Below are 16,457 nucleotides of genomic sequence, written 5' to 3' on the forward strand. Positions count from 1 at the left end.
ATCCTCAGCCTTCTTTGTTATGCAGTCACTCATGATGCCACGCCCCCCATTCCAGATCCGGGCCAAAAGTTTGAAACTGAAAAGATGAGACCCAAAAGTGAACAAAAGATCTGAAACCCCCCAAAAAATAATATTTGAAGCTGTAAAAACAAACAACAGACCTCAAATTTTGAGTTATGTATGAAAGTGGAAATTGAAAATAGATAATTTATTCAAAAGAATTTCAGAACTGAATGAATAAATAATAAATAAATAAATTATATTTAAACAGAAAAAAACTTTTCTCGAGTACAATGTTCAAAATAGAAATTTCAACTTTTAAGTTCAAATCTTTTTTTTTTCAAATTAACGAAACTTATGGCCCTGATTTGGCTCCATAATGATGCCCCATAAAGTCAGTTAGCTGCTCTAACTTTGTGTTCACCAAAATGTGTTTCTGCTTTCCTTCATATCCAACATGCTCTCTTTGTTATTCACACACAGTACAATACAGCAGGGTCTGGTAGATTTCAGCCCTGCTTAAGGCATTAGCTCTGAGGGATTATCCCACCAGCCAAACGCTCCCTCACCAGCAGCACGCTTCCACTCACACAATCACTCCGGTGGACACGTGTCTGATATCTGGTCTGCTTCACTACCTCTGATCAGACTTGCCTTCCCTTTGGCCCAGAGGGATGCTGAACTCTGCTAGCACTGATGTGTGACACTGACCTTTGTATTATTTCCTGTAACAGAATGACTGCAACCTGCCTCCGTGTTTCATTCTGCAAATCCACTGGCATTTCATTTCATATTTGATTTGTTGGGCGTCTTTTGACATCTGACCAGATACAAAAGATAACTGCGTTTATTGAAAAATGTAATAAATGAAAATGGAATTAATTTCTTAGTTTTGTTGACACTTGAGGCTGTTGCAACCAAACACATTAGACAAGACAAGGCAACACTTCACAAGTAAACTAACAGGTAAGATGTACAAAATAATCTGAAAGAGAAATAAAACTTAAAGTAAATAATAATAATAATAATAATAATAAATACAAAGAAAATATAAGAGTTGCAATATCTAAAATAATGATAGTTGGTAAAACTTACTAGTAATATCCCTGTTTGTAGTTTGGGTTTTGAAATAATTTATTTGGTCCAGTTTGACAACATAAAGAAGAATTGCTCACAAAACTAGTAAAGGAAGCCTTTTTGTCCATGTGATATAACTGTCCATGAGTTCACCATTCTGACAGGCTTTTCAACTGATCCTCTTTTTAAACTACATGTCTGAAAGGAAAAAAGTAAGAAATGAAAAGTGTTTCCTAGTGCATGCAGGTGTGATTTGCTGGGCTACCAAAATTAATTTTAAGGACAGGAAAACACTGATAGTACAGTTGAATTTGTTTGTTATTTATTGACTGAGTCATGCGTGTACAAGTGCCAGCCCACATGGACCAGTAAGACATCAAAAAATAAGTTGCAGTGATAAAACGTTTTTCAGACAGACCTTCACAGTACTGATTTACAACAAAGAACTTTGTCTCCTTTCCCAGGCTCGGCAAATGAAATCAGAAACACAAAACTTTCCCGTCCTTAAACAGAAGAACTGATCAGAAAGGAAGGACTCTTACTGATAAGAACAGCCCTCTAATAGCATTAAAATATGAAATCGACTTCATCTTCAGTTTTACCGAATCATATAATGAAATCTTCTCTAATGAAAACCTGTCTGAAACATAAGTGTGCATACAGAGATCTTCACACAAGGGGCTGCTCATGGGACAATATGTTTGTAATTTAGATTTGCACCAAACATCAACAGACCATCCTTACTTGCACATCAGGAGCAACTGATCAGGTAGTCTGTTGTGAAAATGAATAAATAAATCAATCATATCAACTAAACATTTTGCCTCACTAATCCACGGGTGTCCATACATAATGTCCCAATTAAAGCTCTTCCTAGTGAGCCTCTGTTCAGGCGTAATTAGAAGTTGGTTCCATGGAGGAATCATGTCACATTCATATCTGATGGTTGAAGACTCCCAGCCCATCCTGATTAAATTTCTCTGTATTGGACTTAGTTACACATCACCTGTTCATTAAGTCACCAACTGCCAGAATGATAAATGTGAAACAGAACTGCCATATTTATTTATAGTATATACAGTACATAATCAGTATGAATAATTTTTCCTCATACCTGGCTATTTAGCCATGACACTGTGTTCACACGTAACACGTCACATCTCCACTGCTCAGTTCGACCAGGTGTTGAGAGAGGCCTGTCCTATTTTTTGGCAGGGCACTCTAAAACATTTTGGAATTCAGTTTCTTGTCATTTTAAAGAAATTTACAGGATGATAATATTGCAGAGTTGGTAAAGAATCTGTGATTTTTTTTGGGCTCTTTCTGCTTTTGATTTTGATGTGCTGTCTTATAATGTGTAACCAGAATGCCCTCCTCAGTGCTCAAACTGTGTCAGAGTGGGTTGTGGGACTTGACAGGTGGAATCTCTCTGTTGTGCAATGCCAATCTCACAGACCACACTATTAAATATAGAGAAAATGTATGTTTTAGTGATAAAATTCTTCTAATTCTACTTGTCTTTTGAGTGGGTGATTTGCATTCTGCCTTAACAGGGCGGGACTGATCCTTTTATTTACTCATTTGTAGAGCGTTAAAATATAAAGGATATAAATAACAAGATTGTGCTGCTGAGATTAAAAAACCCTCTCATGGGGATTGTAAAACATCACAATACAAATAAAAGCTAGACAGCACATCCCCACCAGCTTCAGTGATGCTACTCAAAGTCTGACCTTGCTCTCTACTTAACCAAAAACAATTAATTGCCACCTTGGGATAAATAAAATCACACAACAAATGCAATGCAAATGTAACACATGACAATAAGTATCCTGAAACCAACATGTTCTCATGTTGTCACTTTGATGTTCTGCCTACCTCTCTAGCCTCAGTTTAACATGGGAAGGGCTCCGCAGTCAAGTAAGACTTTCAAAATAAAGCTTGTTAAAGAGCATTCCGCATATTATTATGACTTTTGGAGTGTTAACATTGCGACACAGTCACAATTTGTTTATGTTTTGGGACCAAACCTACTGGATTAGGTTCAGGAAAACATCATGATTTGAGTTAAAATAAGTGTGTTAGTCACTCACACACCTTATCTTACATAAGCTGAAATTGAAGTCAACTTAAGTGAAATACATAAGGATTTAAGTACCAGTGATCTGGAGAGAAAGAGGGTGGATTGGTGGGCTACACACAAGACTTCTGACTTTGACTTCCTCTGGGAAATTATTAGTCAGCCCAATGTCAAATATTACAGTTTTACAGATGATACCCAACAGAAGTGTTTCCTAAGGACACAAGTGTTGAACGCAGTTTGGGCACACTTGTTGCTACAGTTTATGCCTCATAAAGTTGTTGAAGTTGGGTTGATGAGTGCAGCAGCCACTTTCTGCACATATGCTGAGTAGGTCAGTAACCTGACGTCAGTCCACAACATAAAGAAACTTAAACATAAACATGTTTATGTCTTTTTCTGTATTTGCAGTATTGAGTTGTTCTATTTCGTCCTAGTTATTTTTTGTGCCATTTTTGTGACCCTACGGGACAGTCGACAGTGGGAGGATGGCAGGAAACGTGGGGAAAGATAAAGCCTGCTTCTAACAATGCTGTGTTGTAGTAGATTCTGTTTTATGTTAGAATATGAAAAATAAACAGTAGAAGAAATGCTCATTATGATATTGCGTCGAGTTAGAAGAGATTGTGAGCAGCTGAGTTGGCATACTATGTTTATGTGTATTTCTAATCTTACACATTTAAAGACTAAGACTCCCTCTCTTCTCTCTGTGACTCTGTGGCATCGTTGTGGTTCTCTTTCACTGTGAGGCTCTTTACTCAGGTATTATCAGAGCCCAATTGGCACTCGACAAACGAGGCCGCCGGGCCTCCATGTGAGCCTCGGCCAAGCTGGCGCGACTGACACACAAGGCAAGCTGTGCTGACAGCCCAAGACAAATGACCTGTTAACGATCGTTCTGTCTCTCTGCGAATTCTTCTCTGTGTCTGTCTCGCTTATCACATCTCACACTTTTCTGCCGGGACTGAATAAACGTATTGATCTCCCTCAGTGAATATGCATTTAAACCCAATTTCAATAACTGAATTACACCTTTAAAAGGCACATTCATACTGCTGCATATTAAATGACTATGAAATATACTGGGGACTTAGCTGCATTGATCAGCGACTCAGTGATCAGTGTTTTAGCCTGAAGTCTAGCACACATTAGCATTTGAAGACACTTTCATTTCAACACCTCCTGTGCTGCACTGTGTGTGAGATCCTGGTGCCAAGTTGTTAAAAATGCCGTGATTTTTATTATTTATATATAAATTTGAATTTGAATTTTTTTTTAAATTTCTTTGGGCCTGAGCAGTTTCTGAGAGACAGAACTACTTTCAGATTTGTGTTTGAAGTGAAAAGATTTGACCATAAATACTTCATACTACGGTGAAGCGGCCTTGGGTTGAAAAAACCCTGTTCCTGAAATAATGTCCACCCACAGGATAAAGTATTAAGCATTTCCCGTCGCTGATGTGTCAAATCCATGAATGGTTCCAGTGTTTGAGTGTGTTAATAATTATGTGCAGCAGATTGTGTCCATCATCTTTTCACAATGTGCCTATTGTCTTTTCACAGCTCATTTCCTTGTTGCTTGTTGATTCACACAGAATACATTTCGACTACATCCATTAACTTACACTGTCCAGTGTCAACACAGACATATGTTTTAATATTTTAATAATGAGCCGATCAAGAAGCACAGCTGACCTGAAAATAAAAATGCATATTAAATATAAAAGCCTCAATGTCTTAGTCAGAGTATAGCTTGTGTTTTTTGCCGGACTAAGTGACTGTGTATGAGAATTTCAAATTTAATTCTCTCAATTAAGGATACTTGTTTGCAGCTTTATTTAGTAAAATCAAAATCTCTAAAGCACCTAAATGTTTCGAGCATGTGTCATGTCTAAATGTTTCAAGCACCACAAAGTCAGCTAAGGTTTAATGTTAACATTCTGTGTTATTTTTTTATTTTAATTTTTTGATGTGTTTCCCAAATTCTTTGGCAATGTGTACAATTGTTAAACAGTATTAACCTAAATTAAACACGCACATGATCTATTGTACATATTATTCTTCCTCTTTCTTGTTTTTGGTATCCAAACACAGTAAGATGGCAACTTTAAACAGTTTTCAAGTTCTAGCTGTGAAATGTGAGTCTCTTCTTATGTTATTTCACCACAAAGATAAAATAATGTCTTGTGCATTGCTCATAAAGCCTTTTAAAATTTAAAAAGACAGAATGGAAGAAGAAGCATTTATTCAGGTTTGAGGGGAAAAAACAATCTGAGGCCTTCCCCAAAAACTAATAATAAATTCCATTAAAATTAAATAAGGAGAAGAATAGTCCAGCTACAACAAAATGACAAAGGAGAAGCAAAAGTAAAAAAACAAATATACTTACCTTGTGACTAATCTGTGTTTTCTCATTTTCTCTTCCAGTGAAAAAAGCCAAACTACACGGGCCTCCAGGTAAGAGCTAACACATCACACTTAATATTTGCTGATGTATGAACATCGAGAGATATGGATATGAGAATAAGGGATAATAACAAGAGCCGTGTGGCTGACAAACGTGTTCTCTATGTGAGGTACAGCTAAAGCTGAAAGTTTAGAGAGGAGGTGGCCTTAAGACTGAACAAGGAGACGGATGACTGGGGAAATTTACAGTTTTTTAAAATTCAGGATAGCTAATATAAAATATCATCATCATGAAAAAAATACATTTCTGATTTCAATCAGGCAGCATTGGATCGAATTGGTAAAAAAGGCTTAATTCTGACTAAACGTAGGGCAGCTACTGGCAGTTTATACAAAGTTTGGTTCAAAAGAGAAGATATTGCACCACCTGTATGGGAATATGGCATTGTTCTTATCTGAAATTCATCATCAGTCATTTGACACACACTCAAACTTGGACTTGCATATAATGATGGCTGTGGCCAATAAGCAAAGGTGGAAGTTGTGTTTAGTTGTTGTAATGCTACAAAAGTTCTTAGGGCGGAGATGAGAGCGGATAGTTTGGCTTGCAAAGTGTCTGTATGTGTCACCCCGGAGACTGCTAGTTGTATTTCACGTCTTATCAACAGTTGGTAACTTTTGTCTATTTTACCCGTGTGGGTATGAGGACATGTTGCATAAATTATTTTGAAGCTTCCTTTGAATGAGGGATTGATGTGCCATGATTGTTAGGTTTTTGTACGCCAGTCCTGCTCTTATCCTGGTGCAGTTCAAGCCCCACGTTCGAATGTATACCGGAACTCCATCTTTCTATCAACATTTTTTGCATTCTTTTGTTTTGTTTTACCTCTTTGCTGGATGCAGCTGTTCGTTCCACCTTCTCTCTCGGCGATGATGAGGGGGAGAACAACAGCAATGAGTGGGAGAATGAAAAGTCAAGCCAGAGGAGGAGAGAAGAAAATCAATAGATCATCACAGACAAAAGGCCACCTGCTAGCCTGAAATGACAACTTGTCATCCCGTCATAAAGGAGAAGATGGAGACAAATCTCTCAGTGTCTTTAGGAGACAGAGACAGACTTCAGATGCAAGAGATGATTTGTCATTGGTTGCCTCTGGCCTAGTGGAAGGAGGAGATTTCAGTCGCCTCTCCAGGGTTCATAAAACAGGAAATGAGTGATGGAATTGTGACTAATGTCAAACAAATATACTTGGTGTGTTAAAGGAAAATGATTTTCCGATGGTTTCCAGACTCAACAGACCTTTCTTGTAACTTGAAACTCTTTGACAATGGCTACTTAATATATATTTCAATGAGAGTATGATCAAAAAATAAAATTTACATTTCAAAAATAAATTAGTTGAAGAGGCACAATGTCCTGCATGGTTATGGGTTGTGCATGTAAACATTCTAGTTTTGGTTCCAGAAACAAAGATAAGCCCATATCCCGTTTTTGAAAAAAACGGTTATGAAGTGTTTCAATAAGAGATATTTTGGCATGTCTTCTTAAGCTGCTTTCTGATTGAAACGCTCAGGTTAAACAGTTAAATAGGTAGTAACAGTATCTAATAGAACAGCAGCCATTCTCCCTGGCTGGAGAAAAGGAAAGAAGTCCCACAACTTCCAAAAACTGATGGATACTTTAAAAGCATTTGGTTTTTCCAGAAAGAGAACTGCTTCACCTGGAGAAATCAAAAGAGAAAAAATGCTGGAAATCAGTCCATCCATCTACTCTTGGCTGCAAAATAGTGCAGTGGTGCAGGCTTCAGGCCACCGTGACCATGATTTGTGATTACTTTGTTAACTAAAGTTTGGTAAGTGGAGTCCATAGGAAGCTACAGCAAACTGTACAACATGAACATATAACTTCACAGGCTTCACAGAAATCTATCACTGAATTTAGGGGAAAATATACGTGCATCTGACATCGCTAAATAAGAAAGTTAAAGTTCCATGAATGGCAACAATCTATTTTTGTTTGTTTTTATGCATAAGAAAAGTTTACAAGCTTTATGATTTAAATATATGGATTGAAAAGGTTCTGGGGTACAGGAATGATTCAGATGATCAGAAACCTGGATAATGTATATCCAAAATATGATCTATAATAAGATAATCAGTAAAAAAAAAAAAAAAATACAATCAGATGACAAACATACAAATATGTACAAATATACAAGCAAGCACAAAAAGTTAAAACAACATGAACAGAAATATTATTACAAAGAATTATATTACAATTACAATTACATCAGAAAATATACAACAAATAGACCAATACAATTACCAACAACCATCAAAGCCTCTGTCTGTCTGTGTGTGCTTACAGCAAGGCTGTAACCATTATCTTCTCAGCTGAAAAAATAATTTGCTGCCTTTCACCATTTCACAGTATGATAAACAACTTACCTTACCAAATTACCTGAAGTGGATAACCCAGTTGAGCTTTATTTCAGTGCATCATAGTCTTTTTATAAATTCACACACACAGAGAGAGAGAGAGAGAGACAGAGTTAGAGAGAGAGAGAGAGAGAGGAAGAGAGAGAGAGAGAGAGAGAGACAGAGTTAGAGAGAGAGAGAGAGAGAGAGAGAGAGAGAGGAAGAGAGAGAGAGTCTCGGTCTGGAAATTTAACCTGAAACAATTCACCTACTTTTCCCAATGGCTGTAACTCTCAGTCAAGTAGGTGATAGTGAATATACCCATAATACACTTCTGTAACTTAACCCAGCAGAATTTGTCCCACTCTAATGCCCCAGTTTGGGAAACATGATCTGATTGGTCTTAATAATAAAAAGCAATAGATTCTTTGCCTGGGGCAGGTGACTGCTGTCCCAAGGCGCTCCTGAAACCCCACTGGTTGACGACCCCTGAGAGATGTTGGCTGGTACATGTGTCACTTTATTAGCTTAGAAGATTTAAGGCACATTACCCAGTTCTTAGCCATGTTATCATTCTAGCTGTATGACATGTCAGTATTACGCCGCTCTCTTGGTCCAAAGTTGTGAACTAGCTTTCACCTCCTGGATGGACTGCTGTGTTATCTGGTACAGACGTGTGGCTCCCAAGAGAATGTATACAAATGAGGTTGATTTCCAAATTTTTCTTTTAGTGCCAAAAGCAGGGCAGACCACTTAAACAAGTGCCTAGTTCTCAAAAGCCACTGCAGTAGTTTGAGATCAACAATGTAGGTCTGAACGCCTTACAAACTGAATCTGATCTGTCTGAGTTCACTTTAAAATGGTCAGATGATAAACCCTTCTGTTAAAGGGAAAAACACAGCCTTTCCTCTGGCAATACTCATTTTTTGCCACCACAAGTGATACGGATCTGAAAATTGTAGTGGTGTCTTCCAATTTTTCACCACTCCAACTGTCTTTCTGGAAGTTAATATTACAGCTTGACTTGTTATTTATTATTATTTAAAGGGTAGTTAATCATTCAAAAGAAAATAAATCGTTATTCTCTTGGCTGCAGGGGTATCCATTTGTGCAGATACAGTTTTGATTTTATTGCTCTAGTCTTTGAGATGTCTATCTCTGAAGTATTCATGAAAAACAACGACAGTGTCCGCTAAGTGTATGGCTTTATTTAACTACTGACCACGACACAATGGATTTTCCAATTACTTTTTCTTTAACTGTTCCAATAATGCACAAATATTTGGATTTTTGATGCTTTCTCCCTGTTTTGGACTTAATATTTTATTATATTTCAGCACACTCCCAGCCTGGAGAATGATGATACTGATGTGTGACTGTGCCATTTATAGTCCACTCAAAGGCTTGAATGTTATATATAAAATAATTATAGCATTCATGTTTATGTAGAAGAGCGACATGGTGGTGCGGTGGTTAGCACTATCACCTCTCAGCAAGAGGGTTCTGGATTCGAGTTCTGTTTTCTCTGGGTTCTCCGGCTTCCTCCTATAGGCTTAAAAACATGCACATTAGGTTAACTGGCTGCTTTACATTGTCCCTAGGTGTTAGTGTGTGAGCGTGTATGATTGTCTGTTTCTGTGTGTTGGCCCTGTGGTTGACTGGGGACCAGTCCAAGGCGTGTCCTGTTTCTAGCCTGTTGTCAGCTGGGATAAGCTCCAGTCCCCTCTGGATTAGCGTTATAGAAAATGGATGGATGAATGGACGTTCATGTGGAAGGTGATCACCCCTTTCTTTTCCTCTGGTATATGGGATGCAAATCAGTTCCATCAGCTGTTTTAGTATTTGGTTGAATGAAATGCTTTTGAGCTTTTGGGTCATGACACCACTTACTGTACTTGCAAATCTCTGGATTAGGCGTTTGAGAAGTGGGATTTTAATCAGAGGGAAACTAGTTTGAATCTCCAGCTGCTTTGGAAAAACAGTCGTGGCAGGAAATATGAATTATAAACACAAAGGGCCTTTAAGGAAGGCAGCTGAGTTTTTAATAGATTACAGGTCCTGCTGGAGATCTTGGTTTGAATTTTTATTATTATTATTATTATTATTTTGGCTTGCTTTCATATCTGTTATAATAAACTGAACAACACACTTGTGTTCAGGTGTGTTTGTCCAGAGCATTGTCCAGAATCGTGTCATATTTCAAACACGATGCATTCCTCATAAGCGATAATACTTGGTTGTCTTGCTGTGGTGGTCCACAGCAGCCTAATGAATTCAGAGGAATCCTCGACAGTAATGAGACTGTGATGTTGACGTAATGAGGCATCCATGTCTCAGCACAGTCTAAACTGCTGGCTGTGTTGTCCAACTTCTGTTCTGCTGGTTGTTTATTGCAGACTGTAAGAATTCCACCTCTGGCAACTTAGTTTATCTGTAAAGAGCCACTGTAGAAAACACTTCTATTGTATTCTGCCTTAAAAATGAAATATTTTTCCCTGTGAAGAACTGTTTGAGAATGAGCCTTATCTTTCTGCTTGGTTGTCTAAAGTTAGAAAACTGGTAATGTGTCACATGAGAAACAACAGTATAACATTTTGTACATATAGAGAAAGTAACATCTTCTTATAGTGTTCTATTTGAAACAATATTTGCAGTTTGGGTATGTTAGCAGTGCGCTCTATAGAAAAAATTTCTGTCGGTCAAACATAGTGGGTAGTGTTGCATTTCCTTCCTCCTCAGATTTTCTGCCAGTGAAATTTATATTATTTAATTTTCCTTTCGACAACTTCAATAGCCAGTCAGTCTTTTCATCTTGTAACACACAGTACTGTAGGTAGTTCTGTATGAAGTAACCAAAAAATGAAAGATGCATTGATCAGGACGGGGGTGGAAGAAGAAATTCAAAACAAGCAGACAGAACAGCAGCGTGTTAATAACTATATGCAGAGCAGCATTAACACTCAGTCGAAGTCATATGATTTGTCCATCTGCTGAAGGTAAGTCCATTATTCTGTTTTAGCTGCCTGATGTTCTTCATTCCTGACCAGCTAGCTGCTAACTTTGTGTCTGTTTGCTGCTGATCAGAAATTGTGTCTGTCTGAGTGGTGAGATACAGTAAATGTGACGTAAAACCAAAACAATGAGCTTAAAGAGGCTAACAAACTTGTCAGCGAAGTTGTCAGATAATGTGAATGTCAACCAGGATGTTGTTGGAAAAGTGCTGATGATGTTGAAATATCTGCTGCTGAAATCAAAAGAGAACACTCATGAGTTTGCATTTGTGAGACAAAAAGGATTTAGTGTCATTTTAATATCTAGTTCAGCTCCCTCCACCCACCAGAAGCTCCTCTCCGCTCACCCTCCTCACCCCTCTCCCTCATCCTCCAGCCTCCTCCATCCCCTCCCATAATAGAGTATTCATTACTGTAGACAGCCAAGTAAATGTCATCTCGCCTGGCTGCGCTGTGCACGTCCATGTGTAACTGAATATAACTTATTTATTTTCAGAAGTCATCGCCACTTAATTATAAATGATGCCGACGACTGCTCCCCAAGAGGGTCCCTCTGCATGCTGGGATATGTCCCTGCCACCACAGCTAGTTGCTGCTGTTACTGCTGCTTGCTGCTGCTGCTGTGTGTGTGTCTACGTGTATTCCTGTACTTGTGGGGACAAATATCTGTCTACACAGTCCCAGTCCCCACAACATAGATCATTAAATATGAGGGTGAAGACTTGCTTTAAGGTTAGGCCGACGTTGGGGTTAGGCAAGTAATGTTTATTGTTATGGTTAGGTGGTGGTTAAGCCTCCAGGAAATGAATGTAAGTCTATGTAATGTCCCCAGAAGTGATGGAAACAAGCTTTGTGTGTGTGTGTGTGTGTGTGTGTGTGTGTGTGTGTCAATCTTTTCAAATATTCTTGCTCCTTGTTTTTGTTTGTTTTTATTTATTTTTGTGGTGCTCGTATTCGCTCCCTTTCATGGAATGTCAGTTGTTATGTTTTCCTAATTTTTCCTGACCACTGTTAGCTCAGGCAGTAAATGGGTCTGTCTGCACCCTGCCAGTCCCCTCGTACCCTTAATCAGAGACCTGGCAACCCCCTTAAGTGAATGATGGATTATTCCGGATTAACCCTTTCACCTCCTGTCTGAGAGACAGATAGACTACATTTACACATGACATTTAATGTGTCTCATTTTCAGGAGAAAATTTCTAAACGTTGGCTAGACATAGTATAGTAGACAGTACAGTATATACATAATATATATGTGTCTCTATCAGCATTATAGTACTAAAAACATTGGAGAAACAAAGGAAGCACTAGCCTGACATCCTTGGATAACAGTCTAAACTTGGTTGCGTTAAGAGTGTTGGATATGGTGTAGCAGAGTCACGACAGACCACAACTGTCCAACTGCAGCACAGACACCAAAATATCCCCTGCTGCACGGACAGCATTTCAGCGCTACTTTCAGTATAAATTCATTCATAAATTCACAGAATGTCTAGAAAGGAAATATTCTTTCACCTATTTTCTTTATTAAACTGATAATTGCTACATGCACCTTCTGAATTCAAGTTTTCAAGCTTCTCTTTTTCACCTGACTAAGACTGGGTTGATTGCCTTGTTAAATCACTATACAACACGATTCACTCAAACTCAGCAGATGCAAAATAAAACTCACCAAAAGCATTCTGGCCAATGGCCACCAACTCTGGTTTGATCAAAACAAACCCTTAACTCATGCAGTGAGATGGGGAAATATTCTGGCACTAGACTTCGCGCTGCCTCTCTGTCATTGCCGTTGAGGCTCTCGCAAACTCATAATGATTTGTGGTTTCTTTTTTCAACTGACTTTTTCAAGATCTGACATTTTTCTGTGTGTGTTCAAGATGCATGAAGTGTTGACAAAGTGACACAACAGGGCACATTGTTAGATTGATGTTTATGTTTTTACCATGACCGGTGAAGACAAAATGAACCTCTGGGCTTACTGAAATGAATAAAATTCTCCTGAAAGCCTGATCCGATTCCATCCAGTGGAGCTGTCGGCCACAAAACAGGACTGTAATAGGAAGCCCCCAGGTGTGTGAATGATTGTAAGTGTATGAATATGAAGCAGGTCAAGTGCTTAGTTAACCCTTCCTGCATAAATAAAGATTAAGAAATGCAGAGGGATTCTTGCGCTATATCAGTAGGTGTGTTTCTTCTCCCCACTGATGTTTTATTAGCTCAGTGCTGCCCTGCTCTCTCTGCCTAGGTAGGATGAGGTAATCAACAAAGAGCTCAAGGGGGATTTTGAGACAGAAATTGGATACACATAAGAAACTCATCTGCATACAACAATGTATTTACCGAAACACAAGATCTGATGGATCCACTTTGCAAGTGTAATTACTATGTTAACCTTTTTTTTTTTTTTTTTTTTTTTAACCTTGACTGCGTGCACAAATCCATTCCTGGCAATGCTGCCATTCATACATAGATAGCTCAGAATCAGAATCAGAAAAGACTTTATTGCCATGTAAGTGAAGAGGTTTCACATTACTAGGAATTTGTCTTGGTGATTGGTGCATACATAGAACATAACAGTAACATATAATTGAAGAATAAAATAAAATAAAAATAAAAAATAAAAATAAAAATAAAATAGAATAAGGTAACACAAAATAAAACAAGTGAAATAAATATTTTTCTGGAGGTAGTTCAAAAGTGAGGTAGTGCAGGGTGGAGTATAGTGCAAGTGGGTGAGGTAAACGGTGCAAATGAACAGCAGGTGGACAGTGAATGAGCAAAATCAATTGCTAAGGTGCAGGGCAGCATGTTAGTCAGTTGGTGTTCAAAAGTCTAACAGCACAGGGGAAGAAACTGTACTTGTGGCGTGAGGTTTTGGTCCGAATGGACCGTAACCTCCTGCCTGAAGGGATAACTTCCTGCCTGAAGCTAGATAGATAGATAGATAGATATAGATAGATAGATAGATGGATAGATAGATACTTTATTGATCCTGAGGGAAATTCAAGAAGCCCACATTTTGAGTGACTTGGCCAAATTCCAACTTACCTCTTTTATATAATGCAGGGATCAGCCTACAGGACATTGATACCTTTCTAGGTTTTGTCAGAGTAGGTTTTGCTAGTTTTCAGACAGTTGGAGCCTAAGATATATTTCATAGAAACGTTAGTCATTTCACTATTTTATATATTTGAGTTAATTGTAGAGCAATATCAGCAATTTTAAATGTCATTGTTTAGCACAAGCTTCTCATGAAGATTGTGATGATTGAAGGATGAACTCAGTACTTAAACTTGTGCCTCAACAGACAGGACAGCTAAGGCAGGATCTTCATGATTCCAGATGTCTTAACAACTTGAAATTGTGTCCAAATTAGAATTTGGCTGTAATGTATTCATTTATGCAGCCAAATGATCATGTCTCTCACCTCATCTTCACCCCAGACCCAATGACACTGCCCACAGCTTCACTGGCCCTCTTCAAAAGAAAGTGGTTTTAAGATTGAGAACAGCGAGATGTACAAGGACACACAAATACACACAGCACCCTGCATACACTCCTTCAGTCTAATGTACTTCAGGCTCCTTGTCCATGTGAAAAGTGGGCTACTTGAGGCAGGTAATCAAGCAGGGATTAGGTGGTTGGTGACTCAGATCTCCTTGGTTTATGCTGATTATGCTGATCACTGAGTTTTAACAGCAGAATGGACACACACACACACACACACGCACACACACACACACACACACACACACACGCATACCTCTTTTTGCTTTGTAGGAGAGTACTGCATTGATTTTGTTAATTCTTTGGAGACTTTACCAAACTGTAAATCTTAACCAAAATACTCAAGTCTCAGACAAAAGTGAAAGTTTTAAGTCTCTAGTGGAGATCAGCTGTTTGTCCTCATATGGGAGGTCACTTTTTCACTTCCAATATGTCAACAATACGTCAAAAAAAAAAAAATGCAAAAAAAAAGAAATTTGGATTGCTGTAATGCCTCTATGTTTTTATTCAATTTTACAATTATTTATTTATTCTGCTATATATTTAATTAATAAATTCCTCTTTTAAAAGGAAACATGCAGTTCGGTTTGCTGTTCTGTTGACCAGGTGCGGTGAGTCAAATATAGGCTATATTTTCAACAAGTCCTGCAAAATAAATGCCAAAATACACAGCATACATTCATTATTCAGCCATAGTGTTAGCCATGTCAGGGTGGCAGTTTGATTTTGTTTGAGTTTTTTCTAACCAGTAACTAAAAGCAGCTTTGTCACACTGATCACAGACGTATGCTGATTCAGGGGTGGTGTCTGTAAGTCACCTTTCAGAAAATAAGTAGCAGACCTATCTGAATCAGTGAAAAAAATTGAGATGTGGGTAGCATTCAGGACTCTGCAAACAGAGTGCATACTTGCACAGGCGCCACAAGGAAGGCAGTTAAAAAAAAAAAAAAACAACAAACAAAGAAGAACATAAAAGTGCGTCTTTAAAAATGCATGTTTATTCTGCTATTGAGTAGTGTTGTTTTAACTATGAATTGCAGTGTCCAGTTTCAGAGATATTAGGCAACACATACAGCATGGTGTTATTAGAGACATGAACAAGGTTCACACTGGTGGTGTTCACTGAATTTGAGCACTCACTGGCAAAAGCATAAATCTGCTCCGATGAGTCTTTGAAAGTTTGAATAAAAAAGAGGAAAAAAAAAAATATAGAATGCAAGTATTCAGTATTTTTAGCAAAGATGGACATAGAAGTTAATACATTAACATCAAAGTGCCCACATTATGAAACAATAATCTCAGACCCTCAATGAGGGCAAGAAGAAACTTCCAGGAAAAGAGAGGGTGATTATCTACCACATGTAGCTTTAACATGACTAAATATGAATATATTAAACCTGGTTCAATGCTGAAAATGGACCACAAATAGAAAAGAAAGGAATAGGTCATATACAGCCATCAGACTGTGATGAGAAAATGTGATAAGACTCTGAAATGGCTTTTCGTGGCACAGAATGTTCCTTGTTCAGCGCCTCCACAGTTAATGGCGGCACATTGCAAATTAACATTGTTAAAAGGCACACGGTGGAGTTCTTTAAGGTGCAATTGTTCATTTCTATTTTGTGTATTTTGTCCTGCCACATTTGTCCCCAGTGACCAAATATGTAGGAATCAAGGTGAAAATGAAATATTTCACCTTCGTATTTGTGCTAAATGCTAATACTAAATGAGAGTTTATTTACTTCCTGTTTTATTTTTAACTTTATGCATTCCAGTTTATTTGACTTCCTGCCAGTGTTATTCATTAGCTGCTTTCACTTGTGTGGTCAGTCTTAGTGTTTATACATTTAGTTGTTCTTCACCTGTTCACACCTCGGCCTGTTTTGTTTGGACTTTGGTTACTGTCTGGTTGTCTATAATTTTGTTGTTTTGTGCTCTGATTTTGTGCTCTGCCTT

General features: G+C 38.1%; 1 protein-coding gene across 2 annotated transcripts in view; it reads left to right on the top strand.

Moving 5' to 3' along the window:
• LOC124057549 (protein unc-13 homolog B-like) overlaps positions 1 to 16,457 on the top strand; it is a 156,803-nt gene that overhangs the window by 8,993 nt on the left and 131,353 nt on the right. For both annotated transcript variants that reach the window (XR_006843128.1, XM_046385932.1), the window contains exon 2: positions 5,584 to 5,613. Coding sequence is in view for 1 of the 2 variants with exons in the window: in XM_046385932.1 (XP_046241888.1) it covers positions 5,584 to 5,613 (30 nt within the window). In the remaining variant the exon portion in view is untranslated. The remainder of the gene's footprint in view (positions 1 to 5,583; positions 5,614 to 16,457) is intronic.

This window comes from Scatophagus argus, chromosome 4 (assembly GCF_020382885.2).
Source record: "Scatophagus argus isolate fScaArg1 chromosome 4, fScaArg1.pri, whole genome shotgun sequence".
Lineage (NCBI taxonomy): Eukaryota > Metazoa > Chordata > Actinopteri > Scatophagidae > Scatophagus > Scatophagus argus.